General features: G+C 42.1%; 1 protein-coding gene across 2 annotated transcripts in view; it reads right to left on the bottom strand.

The window, feature by feature from the left end:
- Window positions 1–19,342, bottom strand: part of LOC126278230 (RCC1-like G exchanging factor-like protein) — a 148,824-nt gene that overhangs the window by 105,210 nt on the left and 24,272 nt on the right. For both annotated transcript variants that reach the window (XM_049978221.1, XM_049978213.1), the window contains exons 2-3: window positions 3,557–3,720; window positions 3,300–3,463 (exon numbers count right to left, since the gene is read on the bottom strand). In XM_049978221.1, the coding sequence (XP_049834178.1) occupies window positions 3,300–3,463; window positions 3,557–3,716 (324 nt within the window). In that variant the 5' untranslated portion in view covers window positions 3,717–3,720. The remainder of the gene's footprint in view (window positions 1–3,299; window positions 3,464–3,556; window positions 3,721–19,342) is intronic.

Genomic DNA, 19,342 nt, shown 5'->3' with positions numbered 1-19,342 from the left:
TACAGAGGCAAAGAAGTTGTTGAAAGACAGGTGAGGTATGAGTGGCGGCAAGTTGAAATTAGCGGAGGTTGAGGCCTGGTGGATATCGAGAAGAGAGGATATACTGAAGGGCGAGTTCCCATCTCCGGAGTTCGGATGGGTTGGTGTTGGTGGGAAATATCCAGATAACTCGGACGGTGTAACACTGTGCCAAGATGTGCTGGCCGTGCATCAAGGCATGTTTAGCCACAGGGTGATCCTCATTACCAACAAACACTGTCTGCCTGTGTCATTCATGCGAATGGACAGTTTGTTGCTGGTCATTCCCACATAGAAAGCATCACAGTGCAGGCAGGTCAGTTGGTAAATCACGTGGGTGCTTTCACACGTGGCTCTGCCTTTGATCGTGTACACCTTCCGGGTTACAGGACTGGAGTAGGTGGTGGTGGGAGGGTGCATAGGACAGGTTTTACACCGGGGGCGGTTGCAAGGGTAGGAGCCAGAGGGTAGGGAAGGTGGTTTGGGGATTTCATAGGGATGAAACAAGAGGTTACAAAGGTTAGGTGGACGGCGGAAAGACACTCTTGGTGGAGTGGGGAGGATTTCATGAAGGATGGATCTCATTTCGGGGCAGGATTTTAGGAAGTCGTATCCCTGCTGGAGAGCCACATTCAAGGTCTGATCCAGTCCCGGGAAGTATTCTGTCACAAGTGGGGCACTTTTGGAGTTCTTCTGTTAGAGGTTCTGGGTTTGAGGGGATGAGGAAGTGGCTCTGGTTATCTGCTTCTGTACCAGGTCGGGAGGGTAGTTGCGGGATGCGAAAGCTGTTTTCAGGTTGTTGGTGTAATGGTCGAGGGATTCAGGACTGGAGCACATTCGTTTGCCACGAAGGCCTAGGCTGTAGGGAAGGGACCGTTTGATATGGAATGGGTGGCAGCTGTTGTAATGGAGGTACTGTTGCTTGTTGGTGGGTTTGATGTGGACGGATGTGTGAAGCTGGCCATTGGACAGATGGAGGTCAATGTCTAGGAAAGTGGCATGGGATTTGGAGTAGGACCAGGTGAATCTGATGGAACCAAAGGAGTTTAGGTTGGAGAGGACACAAGCAAAATATGTCTGCTTGTGTCTGTGTATGTGCAGATGGATATGTGTGTGTGTGTGTGTGTACGAGTGTACACCTGTCCTTTTTTTCCCCCTAAGGGAAGTCTTTCCGCTCCCGGGATTGGAATGACTCCTTACCGTCTCCCTTAAAACCCACATCCTTTGTCTTTCCCATAGAAACTTCCACATGGGAAAAATATATTAAAAACAAAGATTCCAAGATTTACCAAGCGGGAAAGCGCCGGCAGACAGGCACAATGAACAAAACACACACAAAGAATTACTAGCGTTTGGAACCGATGGTTGCTTCTTCAGGAAGGAGAGGGAAAGACGAAAGGATGTGGGTTTTAAGGGAGAGGGTAAGGAGTCATTCCAATCCTGGGAGCGGAAAGACTTCACTTAGGGGGGAAAAAAGGACAGGTGTACACTCGCACACACACGCACTCATATCCATCCGCACATACTGTGTCTGTGTGGATGACCTTGCACTTTTCTTTGTTTAGTGCCAATTGCCACTTTTCACACCATAAAAATTCTCTCTAGATAATTTTGTAATTGGAATTGATGGCCTGATGATTTTACTAGATGGTAAATTACAGTGTCATCTGCAAACAATCTAAGGAACTGCTCAGATTATCACCTAGATCATTTATGTAAATCAGGAACAGCAGAGGGTCTATGGCACTAACTTGCGGAACACCAGCTATCATTTCTGTTCTACCCGATAATTTTATAAACTGTAACCTCTCTGAGAGGAAATCACGAATCCAGTCACTCAACTGACATGATACTCCATATGCACACAATTTGATTAATAGTTGCTTGTGAGGAACAGTATCAAAAGCCTTCTTCAAATCTAGGAATATAGAATCGATCTGAGATCCCTTGTTGACACCACTCATTACTTCGTGGGAATAAAGAGCACAAGAACAATATTTTCTGAATCCGTGTTGGTTATGTATCAGTAAGTCAATTTCTTCAAGGTGATTCCTAATGTTCGAGTACAGTATATGCTCCAAAATCCTACTGCAAATTGAGGTCAGTGATATGGGTCTGTAATTCAATGGGTTACCCCTATTTCCTTTCTTGAATATTGGTGTGATCTGCACTACTTTCCAGTATTTAGGAACAGACCTTTCGTCAAGTGTTGTATATGATTGCTAAGAAAGGCACTATTGTGTCTGCATATTCTGAAAGGAACCTTATTGGTATACCACCTGGACCGGAAGACTGGCCTTTCTTAACTGATTTGAGTTGTTCCACAACACCTAAGATATCTACTTTTATGTCACGCATGCTAACAGTTGTTCTGGTTTCGAATTCTGGAATATTTACTTTATCTTCTTTTGTGAAGGAATTATGGAAAACTGTATTTAGTAACTCCGCTTTAGTGGCACCATCATCGGTAACATTTCCATCACTATCGCGCAATGATTTGCCACTGGTGTACTTAAGATATGACCAGAATCTCTTTGGGTTTTCTAGCATATTTTGAGAGAATGTTTCATTGTGGAAACTATTAAAAGCATCTCACATTGACATCTGAAATAAATTTTGAGCTTCTGTGAAACTTAGCCAGTCATGATCTACGTGCTCAAATATTACAGTTATGTGAATTTACAATCCTGAGTCAAAATAAATTTTAGCAGAATAGCTAATGAAGTATTCTCTTACTTTGTTTTTGAATGTTTGAGGATTTTCAATCTCCTACCTGAAGCCCAACACTAACCTGTTAAAACAGGTCTTAGCAACAGACTATAAATCTCCATTCTGATCCCTATAATGGATGCATATACTTACTTCTCACTTTGTCCTCATCATCTCTGGACTGAAGCACAGTGTGTACCAATGTACTGTTTTTGACTCTCTCTCTCTCTCTCTCTCTCTCTCTCTCTCTCTCTCTCTCTCTCTGAGACTTCCCTCTTCCTCTTTGTATCCCCTTATCCTCACAAGTGGGTCCCTCTCAATGAGTGATCCAGAGATCTCCCCTTATTTTTCAACCTTCACCAACCTATGTGTCTGTTCTGCTCATGAAAAGAACTAAAGTTCCAAAACCTAAGACAGTTTCTTATACTACGATCTTTTATATGCGTCTGTTGGCTGTACTAAAATTTTTGTCTCTTAAAGGCAAGTACTGGTCAGTGATTCTTTCTCATAATTTTATAGTTTCCTCAAGTGAATTTTCCTTTTGATACAAAGCTTACAGTTACAATATTTACCTTGTGTTTCTCTGCAAAATGAAGTCTGTTTGGATGGCGAACACTTTTTAGAGGTGTCCTTTTACTTTTTGTGCATTCCAGTGCATTTCCCAATGCTCCATGCTCTGCCAAACCCCATACATAGACACGGCGAATACCCTTGGAGCTCACAGGATACTGAAACACTAAACACTAGTTTCAAATATGTAAACAATTTATAAATAACATCAATCATTATACTATATTACAGTGGCACCAGTATTAATTGCAACAGCTACCTGGAAGTAACTTTGATTCTTCTTCATTTATAGGATATTTCCTCTTCACAAAGCATTGTACGCTTGTTGTAAAATTTCTTGTTGCTATGTAGGGCTGACTCAACTCTTTAGAAACTGATCTGATGAACACACTGACCCCTTTTAGAAACAATAAATCCATTTTTCTGGAAAAAAAATCATGCATAGCTTAAATTTCTGAACACATATGAAAGCATATTCATATACCTGCATTAAATTTAAATTTTATTTGCAGAATTATGTAGCTAATTCTGTCATAAAGATTTTGGCATAGAATGTTAACAGGAATTTTGAACAGTGGTCCTCAGAATGGCTACTAATGCACAAAAATACCAGTTAAATGAGTATGCCTTAGGAACCTATCAAAGCTTTTGCACAAAAATAAGTGATTGCAAAATCAGAATGGAACCTTTAAGCTATCAATTGTTCTGAAAAATAACTGGCACATATTTATAATCTGTTAGTTAATTAATTTTTATTTGATCCAGTAAATCATTTTTTGTACATTGTTTGAACATATGATACAGGACAAGTCAGGGATAACACAATTAATTCATGATTATGGTAGTTATTAAGTAAGAGTACATGATCAACACAACCAAATAATAATATTAAATGACATGATAAAATTAACAATATTTGATAAATAAGGTTTACTTGATTATGATGTTCACAAATAAGAATTGTTTCAAATTTACATTACACAAATTTAATGTTGCTATGCATTTTAACTAAGAAGGCACACATTTATACCACATAACTGCAGTATGACATATTCCACTTTTATATAAATTTGTAACTACCGTGTTCACGTGTAGGTTAAGCTTCTGCCTAGTTTCATATGAGCCTAACACAGTTATGTTTGAAAATGTTTTCCTTTTTTTAAGATGTACCCTTTTGTAAAGATTTTTGTTTCACATACATAGAAACTGTGCAGAAGCTTTATTTTCGGACTTTTAAAAAGGGTCTACAGGAATGCCTGCATTTAGCTCACTTTTTAACTTGAATTGTCCAAAGTGCATTTCCCATTTAAAAACCTCGTGAATATGTATGCTATCATTAGATGTCAGATATATTTTGAATCAAAGAAATTCAAGAGTCAAATCATTATTACGAAGTTATATGACTCATATAAATATTGAACTACAGGCTTATAGCACTGTTATCACATTCTCTTAAAATATGGCAAAGATCTAGGAAGGCCAGGGTCACCAAGATATACAGGGTGTATGTGTAATCAATGTAGAAACATGAAAAGGCTGGTAGAGTGTGTGATATCATGCATATTTCACATAGCAACCCTTGTCTGCAGTCCTTAACATATGGTGCCAGGCGTCATTGAACAGTATCATGCGTCACTATGAGGGTAGGCACATAACATGCCATTCAAACCGTCATGATAGCAGGTCTGTAGGGCAATGATTTTATTAAATTTATGACACCAAGGTAAAAGAGATGTCAGGTTGAAGTTTTATGACCTTTATTTGCAAATGGTGTAGTCAACATAGTTGCAGATATTCCAGGCAGGACAACACTATGGGTTTTCTGCCTCTTATTGGGACATGAACACATTGCTTGTGGCTGTGCAGATACCTGTTTGATAGGTGTTGCATGCACAATGTGGAGTCTGGTTTGCCATGTGTCATTTTGTCATCAAATGGGGACACTCTTGTGTTTATTACTGTGTGAAGCACACAGGGAATGGAGCTCTATTCTGGGAAGAATGGGCAAACATGCACTGTGCTTATGGAGCTGCAGATGTATGCTCACACTGCCCAATGTTTGAACATTTGGTGGTTTCCAAATCATCGAGTATCAGATCCACACACATTTACTGTCATCCACAGGTCCTACGAGAGACATGTTCACTTGAAGTATGATTTCCACTGGCATGTTATTGTAATGGCCTATTCTGAAAACTGGTGTATTCATTTTGTGTTACAGGTGCGAAGACCTAATAGACATGGTCGTTAATGCACAGTGCTCACATGAGGACTTACAGGAGGCATTAGCAATGCTGGAAAATACAAGCTCTTGGTGCATTGCACAGGAAATGGGTGTAAGCCAATCCACAATTTGGTGTGTGTGGCATGAAGATGATTTGCACCCCTGCCACGTCTTTGGAAGGTTGAAGTCCTTAACCCAGATGATTTTCCACATAGACTGAATTCTGTCACTGGTTTTTGCAAAGGTTTGCCATTCAACCAGACTTTCTGGACCGTGTACTTTTTATAGATGAGGCATCGTTTACCAGAGAGGGTAAAGCTCTGCCAGCGTTGTTGGAACATGTCCTTCTCAACGTGCGACAGTATATGTGGTACTAACATAATAGTGCAATGTGTACTTCACACATGCAGTGTGAACACATTTGGATGAAACTTTTGGTGAGAACTGGCCTGCATGTTCCCCCCGACTTGACACCCACAAATTTTTTTTCTCCTGGCACCACCTGAAATTTGTCGACTATGAAATACCTATTAAGACTGAAGAAGAGCTGAAACTTCACGTTAGGGCAGCCTCCTACGCAATTTAAATTTTGCCAGCAGTGTTTGAAAGAGCACAAGTCAGTCCAGCATCTTTGCATGGCGTGTATTCAACGAGATCGGTATAATTTCGAGCACTTTTTGTAACTGTTTTCAAATAAAGGTTCTAAAACTTCAACTCGACTTCTTATTTAACTTGATGTCACAAATGTTGCCCTGCAGACCAGGGCTCGGGTGGCACATTATATGCCTACCCTCTTGACGGTGTGTGACATTGTTCAACAATGTCTTGTCTGTATGCAAAGGAATGCAGACATGGGCTGCTATGTGAAATATGTTTGTTATGACCCACTCTACCAGCCCTCTCATTTTCTACATTCATTTCAGAGACAACCTGTACATGTTTTAGTAAATACTAGCTAGTTAGTATTAGACAACAAAATAATACACCCATGGTACACCGTAACAAGAATTTGTACAAAAACACTCTCAGTAAGGTCAAAACACCTATATGAATGACTGAAACCTTTGGCATGAATCTCAGTTAAGGCACGGTGGAGTTCTGTTTCCTCTTCTTTTCATTACTATAATGAATAAGATCAACAGAAAAGTACACTAAACCATGTAAGATACCTCTTCCTTTTTATACCAGTTAGCTGGAAATGTTTCAATTTGGCTGTTTGATATTTTTAAAGCCATTGGATATCTAGATTAGCCACTGCCTTGAGAAGCAAACTTACTCCCAAGGTATATACATGCATTGGTAATTAGATTTTCAACCATGTAGCTTATGCCCTATCTACACCATTTAGACTAACACAAAACAAGCCCATCCAAAAGTTATGAAAATGATTTAGGTTATAAATTAGACAACACACTTGCACATAACACTGAATTTTATTTATTCCTTGATTGTGAATCACTTAACAAGTCTTCTAACCAAACTCACATTACCCCTGCATGTACTCACCATTCACGATATAAAATAATTTAGCCATTGCCATTCTTCTTCTGTACAGTGACCTTTTCAACATTAAATATTTCATAATTGATCAATAAATATTTTTAACACAATTTCCGCAATTGCACTCTCATACATATTCATGTCCTGCTCGTGTGGTGACTCAAGGTATGGCTCTACTGCCCAATGCCAATCAATCTCTAGATGCCCACACACACACCTTCTACAACTATGGGGCATCACCATCAGCGATGTCACTGTGCTGCAGCAAAGACATGCCCTGAACTGTACCAAAAAGCATAAGGGGCACATTCAATCTATTGAATACCGGATTGACACCTGTGTCCTTGACCACTGGATGTAAAAAAATGAAAATCATTTTGTTTGCTGATGATGTTTGCCTGTGGATCAATTCTAAAGAAGGCCTTTAAGAGCAAATAAACACCTGGGCAGAAGCTGCTAAAGTATATGGTCTCATCTTCAGCCACAAGAAAAGTGAGGTGATGGTAGTGAAAGCTTATGGGCATCCAACAGGACATGTTGAACAAGAAGGGAAATAGCTACATATGACCCATCATCTCAAATATTTTGGCACTGTTGTCTCTGATACTGGCTCTATACACACAGAAATCACTAACAGAATTCAAGCAAATAGCAACTTCTATCAAATAGTTGAGAACCTAACATAGAACAAGGAAGTACCACTGAAATGCAAGAGACTCTTCTTTGAAAGCTGAAGGGAACAAAGCTACATTCCCTTCTATACACTTATGGGGCACATATGCCTAAGCGGTGTGCTGGTTAAGAAAATAGCAATACACATGCTGGAAGTGCTGCGTCAGCTCGTTCTAGCATATTAACTGAAAGGCTAACGACTACAGTAACATTCAAAACGAGCTAATACTTCTTAAGTGAGATGGGTTTGGACAGAGCAGATCATGGGTGGTTTGCAACCTTTGTTCGGTGTGATCCGGTGATGTGGAAAAACTGCATCAAAGGCGCGCTTGGCAGCAAAGGAGTGCCAAAACAGCCAGGGACAGAACAGTAATAAATCAGCCTGGTATTCCTGGTGTACACTGCACTTCACTGCGCTATTTGCACTACACTGTATTTGCACTACACTGTACACAATATTCCAATCGCTGATACTGGGAGGATGAACCAGGAGTCCAGCATCAGGATTTGTACTCCTGTAGTCAGTAGAATCACCTCAAGATCACCTCATGGAAAAAACATGGTAGCATTCCTCTCATTAAACAGACAGTGACAGGATGATGATAAGGAGTGTGGGATAAGAACAGTGCGGTTCACACATATCCCAGTGAAATGCGGCGAGTGACGATGTGGCCCATGAGGCATTGTGTGGACGGGCTAATGAGAGCACAGCCGGGGATGTTGCCTCATCGGAGCAGAACAAGAGACCAGTTGACTAATGGTTCGGTGTGCCCAGTGTCCAGAAAGCGCCTAAGTTCACCCTCCGGTGGAAGTGACCAGTGAGGGTGTTGGGGCTTGTTTCCAATCTACACAGCCCATTGTCTGCTGCTACAGATGGAGGTGAGAGAAGGAGTCGCCACAGTACACTCTGAAGGTCAGCTAGGCATTGAGTTTCTCATGTGGCACCATTTTAAGAGTGTACTTCTAATATTCCTCTCAGTGGAGACCATTGCCACCTGAGTGAACTGCTCTGGATAACAATGTACTGATGACAGAAGTTGCCACTTGCAATTATAGATTCTAACAAAGGGTGAATGGGCCACAAAATAACAAATCACTCACCAAATTAATGCTGGACAACAGCCAGTGAATAGCAATACCAAACTAAAGCACATCCTCACTGTGGTGCACAGTAGCTACCACCCCACAATGTAACTGTGCTTACTGCATGCCACGGAGCACAAGATTAGCACAGGCCCACAAATGGCTGCTTGGAGCAATGAACAAGGAAACTTGGTCTGATGAGCTACAGCACACATTATTACACACTTATAATGTAGTACATGTCCCAATTGCCAACAGGGCAGCATTCATGCAGATGGGTGGTGGTCTTGTGTGAGGGTTTTTCATTTTCATCACTGTATTCAGTCCAGGGGCTAGTTTTCACAGCCCACCAAGCTAGTCTATGCTGTGGTAGCATCATCATCTCTGTGTAATTACTGCCACCTACCTCCATTTGAATATGATTATGTTATTTGAGCCTTGGTCTCCATTTGCACATATTTACCCCCCACACTTCCCTCCATTATCAAGTCAACTATTCCTTGATGCTTCAAGATGTGTTCTGTCAACCTATCCATTATTTTATACCAACTATAATATACATTTCTTTTCTCCCTGATATGATTAGGTACTTCTTCATTAGTTACCTAAGCCACCCATCTAATCAATAGCATTCTTCTTAACATCACATTTTAAAATCTTCTATTCTCTTTTTCTAGATTGAAATTTTCACTCTGCAGCAGAGGGTGCACTAATATGAAACTTCCTGGCAGATTAAAACTGTCTGCTGGACCAAGACTCAAACTCAGGACCTTTGCCTTTCACAGGCCCTGACTGAGCTACAAAAACATGACTCACGACCTGTTCTAACATATTTACTTCCATCAGTACCTCACCTCTTACCTTCACAACTTCACAGAAGCACACACTGGGGGTTGTTTCCAAAATGAAATTTTCACTCTGCTGCAGAATGTGTGCTGATACAAAACTTCCTGTTAGATTAAAACTGTGTACCAAACTGGGACTCGAACTCAAGATCTTTGCCTTTGATGGGCAAGCACTCTACCAACTGTGCTAGCCAAGCACATTGTTTCCAGACGGTTTGATCTTGGAAACACCCATAGGCTGTGGCAAAGCCATGTCTCTGTAATATCCTTTATTTTATGAGTGCTATTCCTGCAAGTTTCACAGGTTTGCTTCTGTGAAATCTGGAAAGTAAGAGAGGAGTTACTGGTTGAAGTAAATCTGTGGGGACAGTTTGTGAGTTTTTCTTGGGTATTTCAGTCGGTAGAGTACTTGCCCACGAAAGGCAAAGGTCCCGAGTTTGAGTCTCGGTCCAGCACACAGTTTTATTCTGCCAGGCAGTTTCTTATTCTCTTCTCCTCTACACACAGTTTATTGTCCACATTTTACTTTAAATTGCACACAAATACTTTCACAAAGACTTTGTAACAAATTTATTTTCAGTGTTAACGTACCTCTCTTTTTCAGAAATACTTTTTCTGCTATTGGCAATCTACATTTTACACCCTCTTTACTTTTGCCATTGTCAGTTATTTTTCTGCCCAAATAGAAAAACATTTCTACTTCTTTTACATTTTAATCTAATTTCCACAGGATTTCCTGACTTTACAGACTGGCTTCTGTACCAGTTATAAGGCTTCTGCCTAGGAAATTCAGTGAACGTGTCTATATTGCGAATGGATTGTTGGCTTACCTCTAAAGCAGTTACTGTTGTTTTAAGTAAGCCACATTGACAGTAATGCACTTCTGGGTATGACTGTACAAGCCCTAGAAACTGCTGGACTAGTCGTCTTTACAGAAAGCTTTCAGTTGGGTCATAACATTATGTTGAATGTACAAAGACCTCTGGCCCTTCAGGATTGATTTCAATTTGGGAAACAAGAAAAGGTCCACGGACAACAAATCTTGGGTGTAGGGTGAGCAACTGAGTAGGCCAAGAATTGCTGCACCAGGAAGGCAGCATATCGCCAGGCATTGTCATGGAGGAGGGTCTAGTTGCCTTGTTCAGCAAACTGGAGGGGACCCACTTGGTCTGTTGCAGCACACATTCCATTATTTCCATGTACATTTGATGTGATGATTTCACGGAGGAATTATTTATATTCTTTATGGATGAGACTCTCAGAATCGTAGAACACTATGATCATTGTCTTGATACAGGATCTGCATACCTTCTTGTTGTTTGGCAGCTCTGAGCCCTGCCACTCTGTACCTTGAAGCTTGCCTTAGCAGTCACACCTCAGACACCAAGTCTCATCGCCCGTGATGATGGTTTTCAAAATATGGGTCTTGATCCACCCCACTGATAATGTCTCCACAGGTGTCAAACTAAAATTGTGTTTGTACCAGAGTAAAAATTTGGCCCACAAACTGGAAGCAAGATCTTGGGTCATTGTGAGGTGGGCTGTTGCATGACCAATTCCCATCTCCCCTGTTTTCATTCACTTTGTCACATGACTAACCTGAGACAAAAGTTCCTTCACCTTCTGCGTGTTGTCTGGGATGCAGTCAGTTGCAGGCTAGCCAGTTTGGGGAATGACTTCCTGCCTTCTAGGAAGCATAAACACACTTCAATGTGATACCACATTTTTCATAAACTGTTGTCAGCATTTTTTATGACTCTTTAGCTGATTTTCCAAGTTTGAAACAGAGGAGCATATTTGTTCACTGATCCATTTTGGGTTTTGATTGCACACACTACAGCTACACTCTACAATGTGTTGCTTGCACATGATAACCACACTCACAGCACCACTGCTCACAAATTTGCTCCGACATGCCTCAACCTCTTCACCACAGGATTTGGCGGTGACACACTCTTATGACTGTAAGCAGTATGATGCAAGTTACTGAACTTTTTGGACAGAAGTTATAGATAATCTTTTGCCCCCCCCCCCTCACCTTTTTTTAAATCCCTCATGGCCTCAGAATTTCAGAGAGTGTAATCTCTTCAATTCTCTAAAAAGCTTTTTATCTACAAGTGTTATAACTGTAGCTTTGTATTTTTCAATCTATCTTTTGAGGTAAGCTGTAAGATCAATATTGTCTCATGTGTTAAATGTTTCGGGAAGCTGCACTGCATGCATTGTTGAGAAGAAATTAGCATCACTGTCTGACATTCTGCAGGTCACTAGATAAAATTCAGTCACCAGCAAATATTTGTTATATAGTACATGGTATACCACTCAACCCTCCCTGATTTCAAAAACCCAGGGAAAAAAAGCCACGTAGATATGACAATGAAAAATGCACCACAGTGTAGAGCATCTCAGAGAATTTATTTATTTATCATCAATACACCTTGAGATGTGAATCACTTGTAGCACCAAGAATATCGAATCTATATTCAATTTCTTGCCAAGTTATTTGTAACATTTCCTCTGTTATTGTTGCAATCGCATTTGAGATACAATGTTGCAATGTAGGAATATTGTCCACTTTGGTCGCATACACGCGGTCCTCCACAAATCCCGACATGAAGAAATCAAGTGGTGTATTGTCGGGTGAACATGGTGGCCAGGCAATGGGTCCTCCACATTCAATCCAACGACAGGGAAATTTCCTATCCAGGACCTTGCAAACAGTTGTTGACCAATGTGGCAGAGCTCCCTCTTGTTGAAAAACAATGTTGGGTTGCAAGTCTTGTATATGAGGGTACACAAACTGCACCAACATGTCCAAATTCACTGACCCATTCCCTGTTTGTTCTGCAAAGAAGAACGGTCCAACAATCCTGTCATGTATTAGCCGCACCAGACGTTTTGTTTAGGGTTATCATGAACATGTTCAATGACAACATGCAGATTTTGTGAACCCCAAATCCGAACATTAAGCCTATTAACCCTTCCTGATAGATGAAAGGTTGCTTCATCTGAGAATAAACAGCTTTCCAGGAAGCTGGCATCCATATCAATACGCTGCAGCATATCCGCAGCAAAGTTGTCGGTGTGGTTTGTCATTCGGTGTCAGATGTTGCAGAATTTGCACTTTGTAAGCACACATACAAAGATGCTGGTGAACTACACGATGCAATGTTGATCAAGGTACATCAAGTTGCCTAGATGTCTACATCAATTGGCCAATGTAAAAGCCACTGCCTACTTGGACAGGAACTAGAATAAAAATAGTATGTCACCTCCAAGGTCTGCACATTCAGCAACCCAATGGGTTCCAAAACTGTAGTAAGTCAACTGCATACCAGGCAGCCATCAGTATTTTCCAGATGCCAGTTGGGACCCAGTGTAATGGCTGGAAGGATTTGGCCAAGTTGTCAAATACAACAATTTTGATTACATTATGTGTGTGGCAAATGTTTACTTTTATCAGAACAGCTTAGCAGTGGTTTGAGACAGAGAAGATAAGCTCAAGAATTGGGATAAATTCCAGGCCAAACTGAAGAAAAAATTTGGTGGCAGTCAGCAGCAAGTCCACCTAGCAGCAAACAATAATTGCAGAACAGGGCCCACCATCATGGGGAAATGACACAGACTGTGGTAGAGCATATCACTTTGGCAAAGTGGTGTGTTACTCAACATCTACCTGATCGCTGAATGATGTCACCCAGTGAAAATATTTGTATTAGTTAATTAGTTTAGAGCCACAAACTGTGGGCAAGTTTATTGTTATTTGTTCATGTACTCTATTATGGATGGACGCTCCACCTCTTCAAGGAAGTTGTGCTATGCATTGCGATACGTACTGGTGGGGCACTTAGTCTATGCAGTCACATTGCGGCTAGGTTAAGTGGGGTGCACCATGAAATAGCACCTGTTGTGACAATGAGAGTAACTCAGAGATGGGAAAAATGTTGGATTCTGCCAGTGAGATCAGAAGTGAACTGTCAAATACCAATGTCATATGGAGTGCATTAATGCCATTGCTCATCTATGAATTCACACTCCTTTGAATTGTTACCTCATTGTATCTGAAGGAATAATATAATCACATTTTGTGTGAAGTGCTTCCTATTAATTAATAGAGAATTAAAAGCAGATAAAAATTTTAAGATTTTTGGCACAGATACAGTCAGAGTGAGAAAGAAGTTCTCGATAAAAAGAACTATGAGGTTAGCCTAAACACTGGTACTTCTTCATTCTGGTGACTGTGACAGAAGGATGCTTCTGTACTGGAAAATCAATATTTGTATAAGAAGAATATATTTCTAGAACATCACAAAGAAATTAATAATTTCTGAAAGAAGAATTTTGTATAAATAGTGCTGTAATCCTTGGAAATGGGGTCAACAGTTGAAATTACACTGCAGTGCACAAGCTATTCCAGCACCGCAGTTTAAGACTTTTAAGAAGAAATGATTTGTTGATGAGAAATCATTAAATTCATCAACAATAGTTTGTCACAGAAGGACTAAGTAAAGTTGACAAAATGGAAACTTGGTGACTAAAAACTACAAAAGGACTACCATTGTTTTGTCAGTATCACTGCTAAGCCATGGCACCAAGCAATGGCAATGCCAGTCATGTAGACTACAGCAATACACTTTGCCCAGCACAGCAATCCAGCTTCCCATCAGAGTCACAATTTGGCAAGCTATGAAAGAAAATTTTGGTGAGCAGTGTTTCCAAAATGCTGCTCATCAAAATGGGATTTTTCCAGGGCAGATATTTTGGGGTTCTATTGATGGTAGAAAGGAAGGGTCAAGTGTTTTGGATAGCCCTTGCGCTAGAGACCATTTGTATATGCAACAGAAGGATCATCTTACTGTAATTATCTGACAATAGGGGGTCAAAGATAGAATATTACACATTTCCTCCAGCTAAGGCAAATTGAGCAAATCAGTTGGTTCTTTTTGCATTAGATGTGGTCTACAGTGCACCTTAAGGGGGACTATGGAGGCAACATTTATTTTATGGACAGTTCCTGAAAAAAAAACTGAAAAAAGCATCTTTCAACATTTTTTGCCATCAGCAGCAGATATTTAAATAAGAAACCACAGCAAATGGCTCAAATTTTAACAGTATATTCTCTAGGCATTCATCTAGAAGGATCATCTTCCCATTTTCAAAAAACTTTATCTGCTATCAAGAAACATTCCAAAAACATGGATTTTTGGATACCAGAACCGAGCTACAGATTTCAAGATGACTATGCACAGCAAATGGTTGAAATTTTTACAAGTCCTAAGGTCCCAATCTTGAACAACATTAAAATTTTCTTGATATCATTACACATTTCCAAGATACAAGAGTTTAACATTGCACACATAACATATGGAGGGAAGGAAGGAAGATAGGATTTAATGTCCCACTGACATCAAGGTCGTTAGAGATGGAACACAGGCTCAGATTGTGTCAAGGACGGGGAAGGAAATCGGTCATGCCCTTCCAAAGGAGCCATCCCAGAATTTGTGAAATAGTGGCAATGAGTTGGGATGAATGAGTGAGTGAGAATGTGCAAGTACAAATTGAAATTGCATGCAAGATTGTTTGGGCACAATTCAGTATCAGGGGTAGGCATAAAATGTTAACTGGATCTACCTATCACCCATGAAACTCATCTCTTGATGTGACCAACAACTTTTGAGAAAACCTCACTTGGCTTGTATGTAGGTTCCCCAATTGTACTTTAATCATGGGTAGAGACTTTAATCATCCAACAGTTGATTGGGAAAATTACAGTTTTGTACGTGGTCAAAAGACATACTGGGAAACTTTACTAAATGCCCTCTCTGAAACCTACCTACAACAGATAGTTTGAAGCCCCACTCATGATAGAAATGTATTAGACCTGACCTCTCTGAGGATGTCTGCACTGAAACTGGTGTCAGTGACCATGATGCAGTTGTGGCAACAGTGATTATGAAATTACAAAGGACAACTAAAACAAGTAGGAAGATATATACATTCAGCAAACTAGATGAAAAAAATAGCAGAGTCACGTCCCAGTGTGGAACTTCAAACTTTCAGCACAGTACAGGAGCATGTACAGGATCTATGAATCAAGTTTAAATGAATAGTCAGCTAGGCACTGGATAAGTATATATCCAGTAGAACAGTTCATGATGGGAGGGACTTTTCTTAGTATACAGTCACTGTAAAAAAAAGCTTTTTTAGGGAAAAAAAAACAGACACTACAGTGTAATAGGTGTAAAACAAAACATAAGACTATAGACAGAGATGTGCTGAAAGAAATGTGTTTGGCTGTCGAGAAAGCAATGTATGAAGTCTTCGATGATTATCGTAGCAGAATATTGTCAAATGACCTGTCGCAAAATACAAAGAAATTCTGGTCGTAAGTAAAGGATGTTAGTGTCACCAAAGTAGTGTACAGTCATTCGAAGTAGAGACAGGACCTGAAACTGAAGGTAGCAATGCAAAAGCAGAAATGCATAATTCCATTTCCAAATGTTCCTTTACAACACTCCAATTTAATCTTTGTACCACTGAAAAGATGAGTGAAATAAGTGTTGGTGTCAGTGATATTGAGAAACAACTAATCAAATGAAATCATTAAAATCAAACTAAGCTCCAGGGCCTGATTCTATATTGAATTTGTGGCTAAGTTAGCCCCTTGGTTGGTTGGTTTGGGGGATTCAAGGGACCAGACTGCTATGGCCATCGGTCCCTTTCTCCAAAAAACCAAAACCACCCAAAGAGAAGCAAAACGAACAACAGGAAAGATGGCAGATGACACGGGACAAGAAATACTCAGACAAAGAACAGACAAAACAAAGTAAAACCACACAGAGTGTGGCGGTGGTTGGCCGACCATAGGGATAAAAAAGGAAAAGCCAACCACGAGAACACATTAAAAACTCAGTTTAAAATCGTAGTCCAAAGGCCAGAATCAACACAAAACAATAAAATAAAACAGAAACACTCAGATTAAATGATAAAAAAAACCCTGGCCAAATAAAACGTAAAACTAAGTCAGCCGTAGCAGAGTCATCTGTTAAAAGGGCAGGGAGCGTGTCAGGCAGTGCGAACGACTGCCTGAGCACAGCTAAAAGTGGACAGTCCAATAAAATGTGGACCACCGTCAAAACGGAGCCACAGCGACATAAAGGTGGGTCCTCACGTCGCAATAGGTGGCCGTGCGTCATCCATGTGTGCCCAATGCGCAGCCGGCAGAGGACAACAGACTCCTTGTGAGAGACCCTTAAAGAGGAGCGCCACACACCGGAAGCCTCCTTTATGGCCCAAAGTTTGTTTCGTGAAGGCAGGGCGCACCATTCAGTGTCCCAAATGTCCAGAATTTTGCTGCGTTGGAACGCTCGCAAATCTGTCTCCGGGAGGCCAATGTCCAGACATGGCGTACTGGTGGCCTCTTTCGCAAGGTGGTCAACATTCTCATTGATAGGTATTCCAACGTGGCCAGGGGTCCAAACAAAGACCACAGAGCGGCCACAACGGGCAAGCGTATGCAGGGACTCATGGATAGCCATCACAAGATGAGAACAAGGGAAACACTGGTCGAGAGCTCGTAAACCGCTCAGGGAATCGCTACAGATCACGAAGGACTCACCTGAGCACGAGCGAATATACTCTAGGGTACGAAAGATGGTGACCAGCTCAGCAGTGTAAACACTGCAGCCAGCCGGCAATGAACGTCGTTCAGAATGGTCCCCTAGAGTTAGTGCATAACCAACACGACCAGCAACCATTGAGCCGTCAGTGTAAACAATGCCAGAGCCATGATACATGGCCAGGCTGGAATAAAAGCGGCGGCAGAAGGCCTCTGGAGGGACTGAGTCCTTCGGCCCCTGTGCCAAGTCGAGCCGAAGGCAAGGGCGAGGAACACACCATGGGGGTGTAAGCAAAGTGGCCCGAAAAGGAGGTGGAACAGTGAAAACCTGAAGCCCAGAGAGAAGCTCTCTGACGCGGACTGCGATCGTACAACCTGACCGGGGCTGACGTTCTGGCAGATGGACGACCGATTGCAGGAACAGGAGACGATAGTTTGGATGCCCGGGCAAACTAAAAACATGGGCAACATAAGCAGCCAGTAAACTTTGGCGCCTGAACTGCAATGGAGGGACACCTGCCTCCGCAAGTATGCTGTCCACTGGGCTGGTCCGGAAAGCACCAGTGGCAAGGTGTATTCCGTTCAGTGAGAGCACAGGGACGGTGACTGGCGTCCGATAGCCATAGAGGCGTCGAATCTGGGCCCAGACCTGCGATGGAGTGAGATGGAGGCCAATGGTGGACACATACCGCTCCTAGCACTCCTGCTTGCGTTGGCGGATAAGGAGGCGGGTTCGCGCACGCAGCCGTTTGAAGGCGATAAGGTGGTCTTTGGATCGATGTTGCTTGTGACGCTGTAGAGCCCGCCGGCGATCTTTAATCGCCTCAGCGATATCAGGCGACCACCAAGGCACAGTCCTTCCCCAGGGGTCCAGAAGAACGGGGAATTGAAGATTCTGCGGCAGTAACAATGATGGTGGTGATCGATTGAACCACCGCATCAATGCCATCATTAGAGAGAGGCTCAATAGCGGCAGCATAGGAAAACAAGTCCCAATCAGCCTTATTCATACCCCACCTGCTAGGGCGCCCAGAAGAGTGACGCTGTGGCACTGACAGAAAGATCGGAAAGTGGTCACTACCACACAGGTCTTCATGGATATAAAGGATTCCCCATCAGCTCTGGTACAGACAAGATACCTGGGCGAATACGTCTCACTTTCAGTCAATGCCTTTCGTTCCTCCCATGGTGTGGCGAGGGAGGGGAACGATTTGGGGTCATAAACATTACCTTTAAAATGGGCCCTCGAACGCTTAGAGACTGCTGGTGGCTGGCCACCAGCAAGAGAAGATGTGCCATGCTTCATTGCGTGTCATCCACCCTGATGCCACCTACTCCAACCAAGGGCCCTACCAACGGGCGCCACGCAGCCACAGCAAAGGCCTCCTGGCAGGATGGCCATTGCCGGGAGTCCCGATGCCCCAGGGAGATGGGCATCTACTCCTTGGCATATGTGGGGAGTTAACGGTGCAGACATCAGTAGAGCGATCCCTGTGTTGTCAGGGGGCTACAACCAACAGGGTACATGGCGGCCCTACCACAACAGACTTGCTACCATGCTGGATCTTAGGTGCAAAAAAGTATAAGGTCGTCACTGCAGCAAAAAGCAACACTGCACAGTGCAGCGTGGTAATCGCACCCAGGGACGTATCCTCACCCAAGAGATGGAAAACGAGTGGGACACCATTGCAACGACGAGAAAGCCGGCTAAAGGTCTCAATGCACGACAGATACAGTGCACCACGTAAGGCGCCCTTCCCCAATCGGCTCGCTCTTCGGAAAAATTTTGAGATATGGAGGTCAAACCCGACAGGGGACCATCACATAAGGCCGAATCATTTGAGACTCCTTTTAGTCGCCTCTTACGACAGGCAGGAATACCGTGGGCCTATTCTTACCCCCGTACCCGCAGGGGGGAGTTAGCCCCTCTTTTACTTATAATCTAGCACAGATTCCTTGAACAAAAAATGATACCCAGTAGCCAGAAGGCAGATCACACCTGTATACAAGAAGGGTAGGAGAAGTGATACTCAAAACTACTGTCCAATATCCTAACTTGATTTGTTGTAGAATCTCAGAATATATGCTGAGCTCAAATATAAT

This window comes from Schistocerca gregaria, chromosome 1 (assembly GCF_023897955.1).
Source record: "Schistocerca gregaria isolate iqSchGreg1 chromosome 1, iqSchGreg1.2, whole genome shotgun sequence".
NCBI classification, from domain to species: Eukaryota; Metazoa; Arthropoda; class Insecta; order Orthoptera; family Acrididae; genus Schistocerca; species Schistocerca gregaria.
Note: the sequence above shows the minus strand (reverse complement) of the source record. Positions and strands in the feature narration are given on the sequence as shown.